Here is a 17,500-nt window from a genome sequence, read left to right on the forward strand (position 1 = left end):
GTTAAAATAGTGAATTCGATAACGAACATGAGGTGAAGACATTGCCATAATCATTTACGACAATCTTTCTCTGATTGTTGTTTTTAATTACCACCTCTGATTGTTATTTTTATTTAATTGCCACCTGGTTGTTATGTCCCCATCACCTGTGTTGTGTCTGTCTTGTGCCACTTACATCATCCTTTTAAAAGCTTTCCTCCAACTTTTTATGTATTTGTTTTGCAAGGATGGCACCATCTCATTTTCAATGGGCAGTCCTATTCAGCTGCTCTACCTTTTGAATGCAAGTTATCTTACCGTGTTTCATTGTAACACCCCACCCCCTCACTCCCCTACATCAGCCTGGCGTACTTGGTCAGTGGGCTGGTGATATTGTACCATGTTCTGCTGTTCTCAACCCCCCACCCCTCTCTTCTCTTTCCACTCTCCTCTCCTCTCCTCTCCTCTCCTTTCTCTCCCCCCTCTCCTCTCCTTTCTCTCCCCCCTCCACCCTCTATCTCCCCACCCCTCCACCTTCTCTCTTCCCTCCCCTCCACCATCCCCCCGCTCTCTCCGCCCTCTCTCACCCACCCTTCTGTCTTCCCCCTCTCTCTCCTCTCCCATCTCCTCTCCTCTCTCCTCTCCTCTCTCCTCTCCTCTCCTCTCTCCTCTCTCCTCTCCTCTCTCTCCTCTCCTCTCCTCTCTCCCCCCACCCTCTCTCCCCCTCCCCCTCCCTCTCTCCCCCACCCCTCTCTCCACCCTCTGTCTCCCACCCCTCTCTCTTCCCTCTCCTCTCTCCCCCTACCCCTCTCTCTCTGCCCTCTCTCCCCCAGGTCAGCCTGGTATTCCTGGTCAGTGGGCTGGTGATCCTGGGGTACTCCAGCTCCATCAGTGGCCAGACCACGTACCAGGCGGTGGTGCGGGGTGTGTGTGGGGAGTCCATTGGGAAGCTGTGCGAGGTCTGCTACATCTTCAACCTCTTCATGATCTCCATCGCCTTCCTTGTCGTCGTGGCCGATCAGCTGCAAAAACGTAAAGTCTGCCATGTCCTCAAACTTGACTTATTGATTTGTGCTTGATCCGGTTATCCATGTCTGGTGATGGGCGCTTTATATTTTATCCTGTATATACTGGAGATGCCATTATATTATATCGCTTCTCACCTGATGGTATCATACACTTGACATTGCACATGTCCTCACCTCCTCTGCTTTTGCATTCACCTGCTGTGCTGTTGACCTGATTGTTGATGCGGTCTGTGTTATTCCTCTCAGTGTGGTTGGTTGTTCTGCTGTGTCATTCCCCCTCAGTGTGATTGGTTATTGTGCCGTGTTATTCCCACAGTGTGTGTGTCTATCTACGAGCTGATCATTGGTGTGCCGGAGGCTGAGATGCCGTATCACTGGTACACGGATCCCCGCTTCACCCTCTCCATCCTCTGCCTCGTCCTCATCTTCCCCCTCTCCATCCCTAAGGAGATCAGCATCCAGAAGTACACCAGGTGGGGCCAGCCCAACCAGCCAATCACACGCCTCGCTTCGCAGGGGGGTTCTAGAATGACTCCCATTGTCTTGTCAAGATGTTTTTTATAATGCAGCCTGTCCCACAGGTTTTTGATGACATTGAGATGCTTATGTGCTCACCAGTGTTGATGGTAGCGGTGGCCTATTACAAACACAGCACTGCCTCATTTGATTGGAATGAGATCATTGGGAACTGTCAAATGGTTCATTACAGTTGCTCATATTAGCATAGATGTGTATGAGGACTATAAACGTGGTTTACCTTTTCAGGTTTTGTCATTGTGCCTTTTCTTGTTTTTTTTTGTTACCAAATGTTCTCTTCTGTGTTTTTTTTCAGTGTTTTGGGGACTTTTGCTGCTACCTATTTAACAGCTGCAATGATCATCAAGTACCACACAATGCCTGTACGAGAGGCACCTGTAACCCCTCTGTACAGCACTGGGTGAGGAAACGAGTGTTTGTGATTTATATATACAGTATATAAACTGCCTCACCTTTGAGGTACCCAATTTGTTGTTTTAATGCCCTTTTGAAGCCTTCATGTCAGTGTCAGGCATGCCAGTGATTTTTCGTTTGTTTAACCTGTAGATTGAGTTCCTGGGCTTCAGTGTTCAGCGTCATCCCAACTATCTGCTTTGGCTTTCAGGTATGTATAGGTTAGTGCACACACCTGACCCTTTGAGAGTGCACACACACATACACCCCACACACGCGCAACACAATCAGTAGGGGACAGTGACCAGGGCATCCTCTCCACAGCTTACATAATCACCATAGAATAAACCCCAAGGTCATGTTAAGTTACTGGATAGCAGGGGGAATAAATTTGTTAATATCTGAAGCCGGGAGAAGGTGTTTGCCCGTAGGGCTATGTGTTGGATTCCTTGAGCTTAGAGCTCTCCTCTATCTCTCTCCTCTGTAACCAAGGCAACGTGAGGATGTGTGTTATCAGAAATGTAATCACTGTGAGGTTGGGAGCTGCACCGAAAGGGCACCGCACACTCACACACGCACACGCACACGCACACGCACACGCAGGGCTGTATTAAGATGTCCTGGGGCCCCTAGCCTACAGGTTGCTGTGAGCCCCCCTGGAATGCACAATTTTTCATAATTACAAGGTAAGAGTTAAGGATAATATGTCTACCAAATGTACTCAACACGACACTCTTTTTATACGTAGTATTGCATCTTGCCACAGTTCTGCCGTTTTTCACGTTTGGCCTTATCAGGGACCCCCTGGCAGGTGGGGGCCCCTAGGCTGCTGCCATATCTAACACGCACGCACGCACGCACGCACGCACGCACGCACGCACGCGCACACACACGCGCACACACACGCGCACACGCGCACACACACACACACACACACACACACACACACACAGCAGCACTGAGAGGCCAGCACAGTGCAACAGAGCCCTGAGGCAGATCGATTATCACACTGAAATGAGAGGAGGTGGAAGTGGGGGCAGTTGGAGTGCACAGGAGGGCAGGGGGATACATTAAGATGGAGGCTTTAAGATGGGGGTCGGAAGATTCGATGGAGGTTTAAGATGGGGTCGGTGCAGAGGGGCAAGATCAGCATCCTCTTCATCTTCTATATGGTGATCCTGTCAGCTGTTTGAGCTGTGCGTGTGCGCGTGTGCGTGTGTGCGCTCTGCTCAATCTACGCACCCACCCTTACTTGTGTGTGTGTGTCTATGACTGTGTGTGTATTTACCTACTGTGTGTGTTTGGTGGTGAAGGGCTATTATGGCTTTTAAGGGGGTTGAGACCTCTCCCTATCTGTATGACCCTCCCAGTGTGGGGCCAACTGGACTGCTGATGCCTAATGGACACTTCCCGCCTCCTATGAATTAATGATGAATGCCAAGTTATTGGAAATGTCAGGCTATTGTTCGACATTAACCCCTGTTGGCTGACTGACCGCCGTACATCAACACTTTTAAGGAGCCAGATGAGTGGACCGTGTGAGCACACTAAGTCTTGGTGTGTATTCTCACTGACCCAGCTCTGTAAGTTTGGTTGGAAGGAGGAGTGTTGGTACTGGGTCGGTATAGTGGTGAGAAGTAGAGAAAAATAGATAAGGAAAGGAAACTGTCATATATTGAGTTCAACAAAGTAAGCTACAGTTCAACTGAGTGCAGGTCGCAGACAGGTTAGCTGTTAAAGAGCTGTTAAGGTTTATTGTTTCACGTCTCGGGGATCTGAAGTGTCATCTTGCGGGCAGCAATTAGAACAGGTCATGGTCTGGATGAGAGAAAGGGCAGCATTGATTTTTTCCAAATTAGACGTGCTTCTCCAGAGTACCTTTTGTATTCGTGCCTCACCTGATGCCTTCAGACCTGAAAGTTGATTCGAGGTTTTGAAGTGAATGCTGCAATGGGTTTGACCAAAGATGGTAGATACAGCTCCAGGCCTTTTTATTAGAATACCATGAAAAAGTTGATTTATTTCCATAATTCCATCAATAATGTTAAACTGTCATGGATTGTAGATTCATGGCCCAGTTTTTTAACTATTGCAAACATTATTTTTTTTCTTTTTATATACGTTGGCCTTCCAGCTCAAAAAACCCATGAATTGGGGAATTCGCATTATTAGAATATTGTTATAAAATCACATTTTTCTTCATCAAAATTCGTGTCACATTATATCAGTTGAAATTTGGTACTTTCTACATAACATGCAATGGTCAATACTTGGTTAGGACATTCTCTGTCTTCATAATGGCCATGATGCGTTCAACATTGAAGTCAATGGAAAAAACAGTGCATGGCAGTTATGGAAGCCCAGATATCCTTGATGCTTTGCTGTCAGCTGTTCTTGTTTGTTGACCTGGTACCCCACACTTCACTCTTCAATATACCCTGAAGATTTCCATGCCACGTTTTGGCACTAACTCACCAGTTTAATTCTAAATAACCAGAAATGAATCCCCATTGAAAATGAATGGGGTTTAATTTCTGTTGAGTTAGAATTAAACTGGTGAGTTAACACCAAAACGTGGCATGGAAATCTTCGGGTATATTGAAGAGGGAAGTGTGGGACACCAGGTCAGCTATACAAAAACAGCTGACGGCAAAGCATCAAGGATATCTGGCCTTCCATTACTCCCATGCACTGTTTCTGCCATTGACTTCAATGTTAAACGCTTCATGGCCGTTATTATTAATAATATTAAGACAGAGAGAGTCCTAACCAAGTATTGAACATTGCATGTTGTGTAGAAAGTACCAAAGTTCAACTGATTTGATGTGCACTGATGTGAAACAAATTTTGATGAAGAAAATTGTGATTTTATTACAATATTCTAATGATGTGAATTCCCCAATTCATGGTTTTTTTGAGCTGGAAGACCAAAATGTGTAAAAATAAACAATTTAATGATTGGAATAGTTAAAAAACTGGGCCATGAATCTACAATCCATGACAGTTTAACATTATTGATGGAATTATGGAAATAAATCAACTTTTTCATGGTATTCTAATAAAAAGGCCTGGAGCTGTATTTCCTCAAGATTTGTAAAAAGGAGCAGTGTCCTTCAGCCCTGATTGCACACTGAAGAGTTGTGTTCAAACCGACAGAGAACCGTGCCAGTGCCCGTTCCCACACCTTTGGTCATCCAAAGCCCCCTCATCTTGCAAGGAACAACATCAGGTCCACGGGGTGTAGAAAAGTTACACATGTTGCTGTGCGCAGTTGCATGCAAGGAATATTCCAATTTTAAATGGATTGGTGGCAGTATTTGCTCTGCGCACAAGCCATGTAAACTCTTTATTCATTCTGAACGTGGCTATTGTCCAGTTGCGGAACACTTTGCCACACCTAAATGGAATATTCTGGAACTTGTTTTAAACCGAATATTGACATTTTCCCGTTCGAAGGTATACTCTGTGTATATAAGTGTGCTCAATGGCACACCTGCTGGAATTCCACCACTAGCTAGGCCATCTGTGTACAGTAACTTTCCTCTCAGCTCATCCTTTCCCTCCATGTTAACGTCTGGGTCTGATATTGGCTGTGTTTGTGATGGCGCAGTACTGCTTTTGCTGGGCAGCGCGCATGCACACTTAGCCATTTCAATGCATTCTGGTTAGAAATTCTAGTAGTATTCTAACCAGAATGCATTGAAATGCCAAAGGGCGCATGTGCACTTCCCAGCTAAAGCAGCACTGAGCCATCACGAACTGGACCATTGTGTGCTAAGGCTTCATTAGTAGCATCCCAGTGCGGCCAATCTGCAGCAGAGGGGGAAGGACAAGGTGTGTTGTAGTCTCTACTCTAGTGTCACAAGGGGAGGCAATCGCTATTCCGACATAGCGCTATTCCGACATGCCGCTATTCCGACACTTTTTAGGGGTTAGGGTTAGGGTTAAGGTTAGGGATGTCGGAATAGCGGCATGTAGGAATAGCGGCGGACGGTGGAAAACGTGTCGGTATTCCGACAATAGACATTAACGTCGGAATAGCAACATGTCGGAATAGCGCCACGTAACCTGTCACAAGACCTGCAAAGCCAGTGTGTCTGACTGGCTTGCTTTACTCTTCTCAGCCTAGAGCTCTAGTGTCATGAGATCTTCATAGCCAATTTGTCTTCCCTCTCTGATCTTTACTTGTAGTTCCATGAGTTCTGACCAGTGTATTCTGGTCTCTACCTGTACTTGTAGTGTCATGACTCTTGCATAGCCATGTGATGTGATCATGTGACTGACCCATGGGTTCTGGTCTCTACTTGTAGTGTCATTAGTCCTGCATGGCCATGTGATGTGATGTGACTGACCAGTGTGTCCTGCTCTTCACTTGTAGTGCCACGAGTCCTGCATCGCCATCTACAGCAGCATGGAGAATAAGAAGCTCTCCCACTGGGTCTTCATCTCCGTCGTCTCCATGATCTTCTGCCTCGTCATCTACTCCCTCACGGGTACGCCTCATTTCGTGTGCGTGTGCGTTAATGGTTGGTTTAGTTCAGCAGGGACCATGCACAAAAGACATGGTTTACAGTGTGTGTGAAATATTCCCTCACTGTTATGCCTGTACGCAAGTGTGCTCGCTCCCTCATCAGTATAGTAAACTGTGTACAGAGTTATTAGGCAAACTAGTATTTTGAACATGGTTCATTCAAGGCACATTTTCCAACTTCAACCCTTATGAACATGAAATCGGAACATGATCTTTCTCATAATCAGTGGTCACTTCTACAAGGCTGGCAGGGCTGAGGTGGAAATACTCTTGATACGGCCTACGAATAACAATCACTAATTTGTGGATGATTTTCAAGTTTTGTAGGTTCAAGAAGTTTGCCAGTTAGCCAGCTGTTAAGAGAGTGCTTGCCGTCTCTGAAAAATACTTGCTCAGGAACAAGTCTTGCCACTTCATTATACATTTTATCACCCTCATCTTCCATCTTCCCTCCGCACCCCCGCACCCCCCCCCCCTAGCCTTTAAGAAAGCTGTTAATGAAGTTGTAATCACAGCAGCCAGCCATGTTGTCACGGGGGAAGGTGAACAGCGGGCCACATAAATCTCAGTTCATAGCACTGCTAACGAGCTCTCCCCATTACGCCGCACTTCACTGGTGCGGCCGTCCTGGAGGAGAGGGAGAGCACGGAGCACAGACTAAAAAGAGGCGTCTGGGAGAGATGGATTGGCTAAATGGTGGACCTGGGAGAGATGGATGGAAAGGACAAAGGGCTGCCACTTCACAATAGAAGGAAAAAAAAAGAGGGATCGATGGCAAAAACGATTCCATTCTACCTCTTGTCACATCAGTGTCTGGAGGGGAGTCGACTGCACTCTCCTTCAACAAAGTTGTGTCTGTGGCAAGAAAGGGAATTCTAAAAAGAGTAATTCCAACACTGTCCTTCTCAATGTGAAGCATGTCCTTCATTGCACTGTGTGTTGTATTGTATTTTATCTTGCTGTGCCTCAGGGGACTGCTCTAGAAAAAACACGTTTGACCTTGACGGAGCCGACAGTCATCACATATTATCTTATGCCTTCTCTCTCCTGCTGTGCCCCAAGGGAAGGGTGCATGGGTATTTTAGCTCAGCTCATCTCGTCTCTCTCTGTATGGGGACCAAAGGTGTCCTCAGTCCTTATGTTGTCCTGTGTGTTACAGTGTCCCGATGGTCTAACATGTCAATCATGTCTAGTCTATTCTAGACTCTTCTCCTTTGCTCTCCTCTACCCCAGGGGTGCATAGATAACTTGTGGCATTTTCTTTTCTCCTCCTGTCCAAGGCTGCCTTTTCAGTTAACTAACTGCACATTGAGTCATCGAGTGCCGTTCCAAATGTTTTCTTTCCCCACCCTTGGCAGTCGTCTTCAAAATTGGATTTCTCGCACATAATTTAAGGCAGCATCGGATGTTGATTTACTGGGTTACATACCGCCATTCCGACATACTGCCATTCCGACATTGACTTTTTATTGCAAAAACCATTTTTCCAGCTTGCAGGAACTGTTTTCAGACCCTACCTGTAAGGGCATTTGGACCGTGACAAAATTAGACACTAAATTATACACTAATCCTGTAATTGCGCTGTCACCCTCTCCACTTCCGCTCATGTAGCAACATTGTTGCAAATGTCAATTGAGTTAGAACGTTGTTCACGCGCCTTTAAGCACTTGCAACAATGTTCAAAAGACTCGAAATGGCTCGGAATGACAATCAAATACTGTTGAAATGGCGGTATGTCGGAATTTCGGTTGCCACCCGATTCACTGCTGCCCGCTGCCCAGAATGCCAGCCTTCCGAGCTTTTGCCTGGAAATTCTTTAGTCTGACATTTAATTACTTAAATTTTAACATTGAATTTGTATATGATGTCGCTCAAACTATTTTTTGCCTTTTTTCCGATTTCATGTGGTGTTCTTGCGTTAGTCAACAAGCCTAGGCCTATGCAAGCTAATTATACTGTATGCTAACGTCAGGACTGCAAATCCAACCATAACAATGGCATGTTGTGGCCAATTACATGTCACTAACGAAGTTCTCAATTGCATGAACGGCCATCCGGGTACTTTGCTCGTAAATGTGCATTACGCCCCTTCATGGGTGAAAACAAATTGAATGTCTCATCAACTTACATGCAACATCGGCTTGTCTAAATTAACACAGTCCATGCTTCAGCCATGGCTGTTTGGCTCTATTATTTGAACAGCCGGCAACACAACACGTTTTCGGCATGTTGCGCGTGAACAACGCTAGTCTACAGGTCCGTATCTTTCGTTTATTAAACCCCAACATCACCAATTGACTTGCATGGGTTGTTTTCCCCCACAAATGGGCGTAACGCACATGGAAAACGTCACGCCGTTCATGAGTTACCCTGCATGACTCCCATGATCTCCAAATATGGACTTACCTGCCAAAGTGGGCGTGACCCAATTGGGATTCCACAGGATAAAAGAGCTGTGGGCGTGCAGCGCAAGGCGTGCCCCACAGACTGACCATTTTGCCATTGTTCCCCCTCCATTTTCCCCCCTCCATTTTCCCCTCACAACTTAGACATTCTGCCCTACAATATCAGAACGCAGTATCTTGAAAATGGTTGAAAATGGGTTTAGACCGGAAAGTTTCAAAATGCCTTCTTTTTCTTGTGTTAAAATTTTTTGGTCCAACTTGGTCCCATTTCAGAAGAAAAACTATAAAAACTGATTATACTGCGCTTTTTGGTTTTAGGAGGTTACGTCGTACTAGCCAAGAACGCAGTATAATGCGCATTATACTGCACTTCTCCATTGACACCGTGGTTTTGGTGTAGACAGTAATACCACAACAGAACGCAGTATAATGATTTTTCAGCTAAAAAGTAATTAAAAAATTGCTTATTTTTTTGCTTTTTTCTTGTGTGCATAGATTTCCACCATAAAAAAGTATTATATGGAAGTGTCATCACCACTTTACCTCCAACACAGTTGCGTGGCCAGAAAGGAAACTTTAAAGCCTTTTTTCTCAGTTTGCCATTTTGAATTATACTGCGTTCTGAAATTGTAGGGCAGCATTGTAAAGTTAAATGGGGAAGGAAACACAAAATATTGGAAATCTTGTACTCTAGAACAGTACTAACAAGAACACATTTGAAGTTGTGCTGTGTAAACAAACATTTTAGAAGATGCCTATTGACTGAAGTAATATCTAATTAGCCAACTGTATTCAGAGAGGGAGTCATTGAATTACTGCCTTCCATTTGTAACGCGGCCAAGAGTTTATCAACATCTGACTCCTCTCCTCTCCTCTCCTCTCCAGGTGTGTATGGGTACCTGACGTTTGGGCCGGGCGTGGCCCCTGACGTGCTGATGTCCTATACGGGTGGTGATGTCCTGATGATCGTGGCCCGCCTGCTCTTCGGCGTCTCCATCATCACCATCTACCCCATAGTGGTCCTGCTGGGAAGGTATGGGACTACACATTCTCCTAACACAGCGATGACATCTACCTTATAGTGCACATCCTCCCAACACAGTTGCCCCTTCTACCCCAGCCTCCTACTGCTCGTTAGGTAGGCTACCGCCCTGCACATCCTCCAAACATAGACAGTACATTAAATCTACCCAGCCCATCTACCGTATAGTCAGAGAGAGTAGACAGAGAGAGGTTCCATTGGCCCATTGTTTCCGGGTTCTATTATTACAGGGGGGGGTGGAATCCCCCTTTAGGCAGACCTAGGCAGACCTAAGGACAGTTCTATTCAATGCTAGGAGTATTATGACACGCCCCTTTAGGCAGACTGGAACCTGGTCACATTAGGTGCATAGAAACCTATTATGTTGGCATATCTCTATACTTAAAGAATCTCTAGTATAGTGCTCCTGCTCGGAAGGTAGACCTGCAGTACTGTACGTTACATCCTCCCAACGTGGTAATCTACCCCATTGTGTTGTACTTTGAATGTATGCAATTCAGTAACACTATGTCCACCGCATAGTCCTCCTGCTGCGAAGGTGTGGTAGGCCAGTGGTTCCCAACCTTTTCCTTCAGGGACCCATGTTTTTACGATCGTAAGCTTTGGTGACCCAACCGCGCAAGCACCCGCACAAGAGGGAGTCACATGATGCCCTCTGTTTCCTGCGAAAACTCATTTTAGTTATTTTATTCCTCAATTCGTCTTTGGTCAAATATTGAATAAATGTTTGATGTAGCACTTACATTTTGTTGCTTCTGTGCATATATTAGTTAAATACTTTGTCATTTATTGAACATGGGCTATATATGGTATTTTTAAAATTAAACCCCTTAAAATCAAGAGGGCTTCGCGACCCTCTGTGGATCTTTGGCGACCCATAGGTTGGGAACCACTGTAGTAGGCTACTGTACATCCTCCCTAGAAATCTACTGTACCTTTAGTGTTCTTGCTCAGAAGGTACGATATTCTAAATCCTCCCAACAGTAACCCCTATCTACCCCAATTGCCAGCCAACGCAGCAACAGCTCAGGGTGGCGAACAGGCATCAAAATGTTTTGGCTTGGTTTAAAGAGGAGCTCTCATAATAATGTACCACATACTAATACTAACGTACCACATACTAATACTAAACATCATCTCAAAGTGGTGTACGATCACACTTACAATAGGCTAGTTGTTTTTTCATGGTTTAACCGAAGCCTTCTGGGGCCTATACTACAAAGCTGGTTTTCAGGAGGGGTAAATCATCTAATAGCCTGGAGTCCTGGTGTTAGGACTCCAGGCTCTTCTATTAGGTTCTATTCTATTAGATCTATTAGATTATTAACTTAACCTGGTTTACTCCTGAACTAGCTAGGCCCCTGAGGTTGGTGTACAATTGCAGACCATTAGAGCATTAAGGGGTAAATCATCTAATAGAAGTGCCTGGACTCATGGTGTTAAGAAAATGAGGACTCAAGGCTCTTCTATTAGATTATTTACCTCTTAACTTAACCTGGTTTGCTCCTGAACCAGCTTTGTAGTAAAGGCCCCTGAGGTTGGTGTGTACAATTGCAGACCATTAGAGTGGTTTTCAAATTGGGGGCCGGGGACCCCTGGGGGTCTGTGAAGGCGTACCAGGGGAGCCGTGGCAGGTTGTCAGGAAAAGTGTAGCACAAGAAAAAAATGGTCTTTAAACTAGACTGCTTAGCAGTAGTAAAATAACATAATCTAACTTAGCTAATGAACACTGAAGTTCGGTCAGAACCTTAATTGGCAACACCTGTTCCGATTGACCCACTAGGCCCAACAGCTAACTAACTAGTCCTCACAGCAAGCAGTGGTTGCCATTGAGGTGCTGTTTCCACGTAGCAGGATATTTTTTTAGAAGGGTATTTTTTCTCCTGTTGAGGTGTAAACACATTGTGGATAAAAATAAATCCTCCATTGTAACAAATGCGTTTCAGCCCCTTAAACAGGATATTTTTTTCTCCTGCTTTTTATACCTGGATTTTAAATATCTGCTACGTGGAAACGGAAGGCCAAAACATATCCACATATAAAAATATCCAGCTACGTGGAAACAGCACCTGAGTATTCTACAGCAGAGTTCTAAAATTCAAAAAATTGACAGACTCTTCAGTGTTCCATGCTTCCCTTAATTAGCCACACCTGTTCTGGTTCTGGGTAGGCTACTGACCGTTAATGTTGTGCAGTAAAGACTAATGTACACCAAAATAAACCAAAGTAATCTACTATTGTTAAGTTATTATTTTATATATCCCAGTGGGGGGCACTGACTAACAGACTTGGACTATGATTGTGAAAGGGGATGAACAAAAAAAATATTGTGGCATGAGTCACCCATGTAAGATGGGGGCCTTTGCTAGAATATACTGGTATCGGTATGTGGGGGGCCTCATGTAGGCCTATGGAATAGCGGCCGACGAGGTGTCCCGATATCAAGGGAAATAATGGACGAGGCGGAGCGTTCTAAACAGCCCGATGGCGCAGCCATTTTCCCTTGATATTGGGACACCTCGAAGGCCGCTATTCTGCTTATCAACCGGTTATCAGCATTTAAGTAGGCCTATTAATTTATTAATATGTTGATCTAAGGCTTCGTGAGAAAGTAGATTCATCACTGCGCTTGGTATGTTGCTATGGGCAGCACTTCCTAATCTAGTGAGATCCGCCTCTATCGGAGGCATGTAAGGACGCGCACAGAATGTTGGGGTGACTTGACAACCAAATGCGATAGAATTGACGACTGGGTTTTTGACTTGACAACCAGATGCGATAGAATTAGTAACAGGGTCTTGACTAGACAACCAGATGCGATAGAACTAACGACGCGGTCTTGACTAGACAACCAGATGCGATAGAACTAGTAACGGCACTTCGCCAGAAAGTTAGAAAAGAAGCAACTTGGACGCCCGCATGACATCATAGGTGTCCTGCTACCGGGGAATAAAGGACACCTGCTCAGCCAATCAGAAGACGTTCCGTCTGCTCACTGGGTGATAAAGATCTATATAGTCTTCTATACAAATCTATGGGGGGCCTTGCCATGATAAAGTTTGGGAACCCTTGCATTTGAGCACATGATCAGAATGAAAAAGATGTCTTAAGATGTCTAACTGTACAAGAACTTTTAAAGTTTCACTCCCCTCTTCAGTGCATGTCAGCTACCTTGCTGGGTTCACTCATACAGGGTTCACTCCTGATATTACACATTGCAGGTATCTCTGTGCTTTTTGTTAGTCATCCCCCCTAATTTGCCTTTCTGTATGCTGCAAATTATCCTCACCCTTGCGCTGCCTTTAAATGTGCTCTATAGTTTGTTAAACTTGTTCAGATTCTTTTCACATTCAACACAAAGTTCTTTTAAAAGTGACTGCATTATGCAGAAATCCGATTTAATAAATGTACATTACTGAGAGTGGTGTTTATAATAATTAGGATGGAATTTTAAGGATAATTAAATTTAACAAGGGTAGGTTTTTGTATCAACATAGTACTTAAAAAAACAGGTTGTGGGGAGTGTTTTTATGTGTTTTTTGTTTTGTTTGTTTTGTGTGTGCGTGTACAAGGTCTGTGATCCAGGACCCGCTGCTGAAGTCCAAGAGCAAGGGTTCTGTGGTGACCGAGTCGTACGAGACCCGTATGCGTCTGCTGCTGACCTTGGGCTGGATAGGGGTGACTCTGCTGCCCGCAGTGTTTGTCCCCGACATCAGCAAGGTCATCAGTCTCATCGGAGGCATCAGCGCATTCTTCATATTCATATTCCCAGGTGGGATAACGGCACGCACGCACACGCATGCGCACACGCGTGCGCACACTTTCATATTCCTATTCTTCGGGTGGGGAACACATACACACACTCACACACTTAGGTGTGTGACTTAGTACACACACACGCACGCACACACACACTCTTAGGTGTGTGAGTGACGCATACTCTTCCCACTCTCCCAGGCCTTAGTAGACCCCAGCCACTCCTCGCTTCCAAATGCTTTTTGTTTTCATCATTTAAATGTATTCCCAGGTGGTAAGCATATGCCAAGACCCTCATGCCTCAGACACTCATGCCTTTTCTATTCAGGAAGTAAATGCCGTTTTGTTCATGTTTACAAATACAATAATGATTCATTCTGTTTGCAGGGCTGTGCCTCATATTTGCTGTCAACTCTGAGCCCATTTCTAATCGATTGAGGTGAGTTTGACCAGGATGTTGCTTCTGTAATGTATTATTCTAGGCTAATCTATTCGTGTCATATCAGGTGAAATGTTTTGCGTGCGTATGTGCCCCCTTAATACCACCTTATACAGTGGGTTTAATGCCACTCTACCCCATTTGAATACCTCCCAGTAATGCCACATAACAGAATTCTATTACCATCCAATAATGGGGTTCTCTTTCCTAATACCTCATGTTTCAAGTGTTATTGCTGATCATGTTTTGCACAATCTCAGCCGTGCCCAGTGAGGTGTGTGCATAATTGGAGTGTAATTGGAGAGCTCTAACCAGGCTTTGGTCCTGTGCCTGAATGCTGATGTCACCTGCAATTTCGATGGAGAGGTGTTATGAAGTCTGTTTTTATTTTCGAGTGTCTAAACCGCTGACCTTTCTGTCTGTCTCTCTCTGTCTTTCTCTCTCTTTCTCTCTCTCTCTCTCTCTCTCTCTCTCTCTCTCTCTTTCTTTCTTTCTTTCTTTCTTTCTCTCTCTCTTTCTTTTTCTCTCTTTCTTTTTCTCTCTTTCTCTCTCTCTTTCTCTCTCTCTTTCTTTCTTTCTCTCTCTTTCTCTTTCTTTCTTTCTCTCTTTCTTTCTCTCTCTTTCTTTCTCTCTCTTTCTTTCACTCTCTTTCTTTCTCTCTCTTTCTTTCACTCTCTCTCTCTCTCTCTCTCTTGCTCTCTCGCTCTCTTTCTTTCTCTCTTTCTCTCTCTATTTCTCTCTCTCTCTTTCTCTCTCTGTTTCTTTCTCTCTCTCGCTCTCTCTCTCTCTCTCTCTCTCTCTCTCTCTCTCTCTCTCTCTCTCTCTCTCTCTCTCTCTGTTCCAGGATTCTCTTGACTGCATGGGGTGTCATCACTCTTCTCTGTGGTGCCTTCATCTTCGGTCAGAGCACGTCCATTGCCATCATGCAAGCCCTGAACAAACTTTGATGCGTTTTCCTCTCTGTATTCTATATCGTCCTCTTTCCCTGCCTCCCTCTTTCTCTCTTCTGCTCTTTCTGTCTGGCTGCCTCTCTTTCTGTCTGTTCAGATTCCCTCCACCGCTGTCCACCTCTTTTCCCCTGTTTTTCCCCATACTCTCTGTCTCTCTGTCTCTCTCTCTGTCTCTCTGTCTCCCTGTCTGTCTCTCTGTCTCTCTGTCTCTCTGTCTCTCTGTCTCTCTGTCTCTCTCTCTCTGTCTCTCTGTCTTCTCAGCCAGGACGTTGCTGTGTTTTGTGCTTGCAGGGGGTGTTGTGCTTTCAGAGATGTTTACTGCGGTCAGGCCAGCTGGCTTTATACCACACCCATCAAGGCATCAAATACTACTGCCGTCTTTTATACTGAGCCCACCAGCACATCAAAACAGTACTACTGTCTTTATAGCGAGCCCACCAGCGCATCAAAACACTGCTGGCTGCTTTTAGCAAAGCTCCATGCGCCAGCCCTTAGAGGGGGAGGAGGGAGATGAGATGTGAAGAGGGGCGTCAGTTTTGAAGGTTGGCTGTGAGGAGGTGGAAAAACAAACCAAATGAGTGTTTCCAAGTAAAGCCATGACTGCACCTCCCAAGTGTGAAATGGCACCTATTTATTCCTGCTGGTGTGGCTGATGTTTTTCCTCATTGCAAATTAGCACCAGAGAAATGCACAGGAGTACTGCGGCATGCTGGGTAGTGGGTCTGCATGTGTTGGGAGTTCTCTCTACCTGGCGGGTGACTGCTGCAGGGAGGAGAGTCCGGAGAGCATAACTTATTTTGCCTTTGAATGTTACGTGTGGTGTTTTTGGTGCTGTTTTATTGTGAGTTTCATCTACATGTCAACGGTTTCTTTTGTACAATGATTGGCCTGTTGGCTCAAGAGTAAAAAAAAGTTGTTTTGTATGAAATACTTGTGTTATGTCTTCATTATTGTGCTTGTGCATATGTGTGTGTCATGCAGAGAGACCACAGAAGTCCATTTCCTCCTTTTTCACATTTTATTTAATTGCATCACTCTACATAATCTAGGATTTAAACAAAGTTTTGAACGACTATAATGCTTGCATCCCTGCAATAAGTCTCTACACTCACATCAAGAGAGCCGGTTTTACTGAAACATACATAGGTATAAGAATTAATATTTCAATAAACAATGCCATAAAAGTGAATATTCATTCATGTTAGTCTTTTTTTTCTTCTTCTCCTGGTCATATATTGTTGGATTATTATAAAAGAACGAAACTGCACAAACCCCATTGAAAGTAGCATAGCTAAACACTACTGGGTAACTGGACATTCGTTAGGACATGCACTCGGGTGAGATATAGCAGGGGAGGAAGAGGACACCAAAAGAAAACAAACGCCACTTTGCACTGTTCATCCCACAGCCAGGAGTCACGGAGACAGCTGGGGCACTAGTGCTGCTACCGGACCCCCCCCAAAAAAAAATCTGTTTTCACTGACCAGTTGTACTGGGAGCTTTTGGGTTGTCTTGGTTTACTATAGTCAGTTACTATAGTCAGTTACATCAGTTACGTTATACATCAGTGTCTAGACAAGGGTCTCTGTCAAAAGAAAACATGGGTGACGTATCAATACATATCATAGCAAGTATTGATCGATGCAGGCATGCCTTCTTATTTCGGACCTATAGTTTGGCTCACTAGAGGAAAGTGTTTTTAATGACTGTCTTTGTTGAATAAAATGAGCTCGTCATTGCTTCATCCGTCTTAAGATTGACCAGTAGGTTGTTAAGGAAGCCACGCACTCTACAATATTAACTCTGATAAATACTCATCTCTCCATCTTAAATAGCCTACTACTTTAAACTCTACATCTCCACTTTACATATATAATTCTTCATAAGCCTTCTTTTCTGCAGTGAATACCTATTCACAGACATTGTGCTCTTACAATGGTACTGATAGTGTTGTGTGTAGTTATCACTGTATACGGGCAGGAATGGACCATAGGCCGTGACTGAACAGGGTGGACTGGTTTACTGTGGACCGTGTCTATGGTTCTGTGAGAGTGGTGTGTGAAAACAGTTTTAAATCTCGTTTTAAAGTTCTATATCCCATACTAATGTTTTTAATCCCGTACTAATGTTTGTCTGACAACCACAGGGCATCGCATATACTGGATGCATGGTTCAATTGCAGAGAACACTTGACGATCGGTAGCTAGATTTACACACTGTGAGGTTTAGTACTGGCAATAAAGCAGTGTCGTAAAGCCTGTATGGTCATCACAAGCCACTCGCCTGTGTGTGTGTGTGTCTACATCTGCCCTCCTGCATTGTGTTTGTGTGTGTGTGTGTGTGTGTGTGTGTGTGTGCATGCCTGTGTTGGTTAATGAACTGCATTGTCAAGAATATAACCCAATAAACCTTCAGTGCCATAAACAAACTCTAATGTTAT

The 17,500-nt window shown here is 44.6% G+C and overlaps 2 protein-coding genes across 2 annotated transcripts in view; one reads left to right on the forward strand and one right to left on the reverse strand.

The window, feature by feature from the left end:
• The window catches only part of slc38a8a (solute carrier family 38 member 8a), a 15,924-nt gene extending 689 nt beyond the window's left edge, over window positions 1–15,235 (forward strand). Inside the window, exons 2-10 of the mRNA XM_063196192.1 lie at window positions 813–1,011; window positions 1,324–1,480; window positions 1,840–1,944; window positions 2,091–2,148; window positions 6,316–6,430; window positions 9,759–9,906; window positions 13,488–13,687; window positions 14,059–14,110; window positions 14,955–15,235. Of these exons, the coding sequence (XP_063052262.1) occupies window positions 813–1,011; window positions 1,324–1,480; window positions 1,840–1,944; window positions 2,091–2,148; window positions 6,316–6,430; window positions 9,759–9,906; window positions 13,488–13,687; window positions 14,059–14,110; window positions 14,955–15,057 (1,137 nt within the window). The 3' untranslated portion in view covers window positions 15,058–15,235. The remainder of the gene's footprint in view (window positions 1–812; window positions 1,012–1,323; window positions 1,481–1,839; window positions 1,945–2,090; window positions 2,149–6,315; window positions 6,431–9,758; window positions 9,907–13,487; window positions 13,688–14,058; window positions 14,111–14,954) is intronic.
• A 33-nt stretch (window positions 15,236–15,268) lies between these two features.
• The window catches only part of necab2 (N-terminal EF-hand calcium binding protein 2), a 179,739-nt gene continuing 177,507 nt past the window's right edge, over window positions 15,269–17,500 (reverse strand). Inside the window, exon 13 of the mRNA XM_063197455.1 lies at window positions 15,269–17,500. This exon is cut by the window's right edge and continues 655 nt beyond it. The gene's annotated coding sequence lies outside the window, so the exon portion shown is untranslated.

This window comes from Engraulis encrasicolus, chromosome 4 (genome assembly GCF_034702125.1).
Source record: "Engraulis encrasicolus isolate BLACKSEA-1 chromosome 4, IST_EnEncr_1.0, whole genome shotgun sequence".
In the NCBI taxonomy this organism is placed as follows: Eukaryota; Metazoa; Chordata; class Actinopteri; order Clupeiformes; family Engraulidae; genus Engraulis; species Engraulis encrasicolus.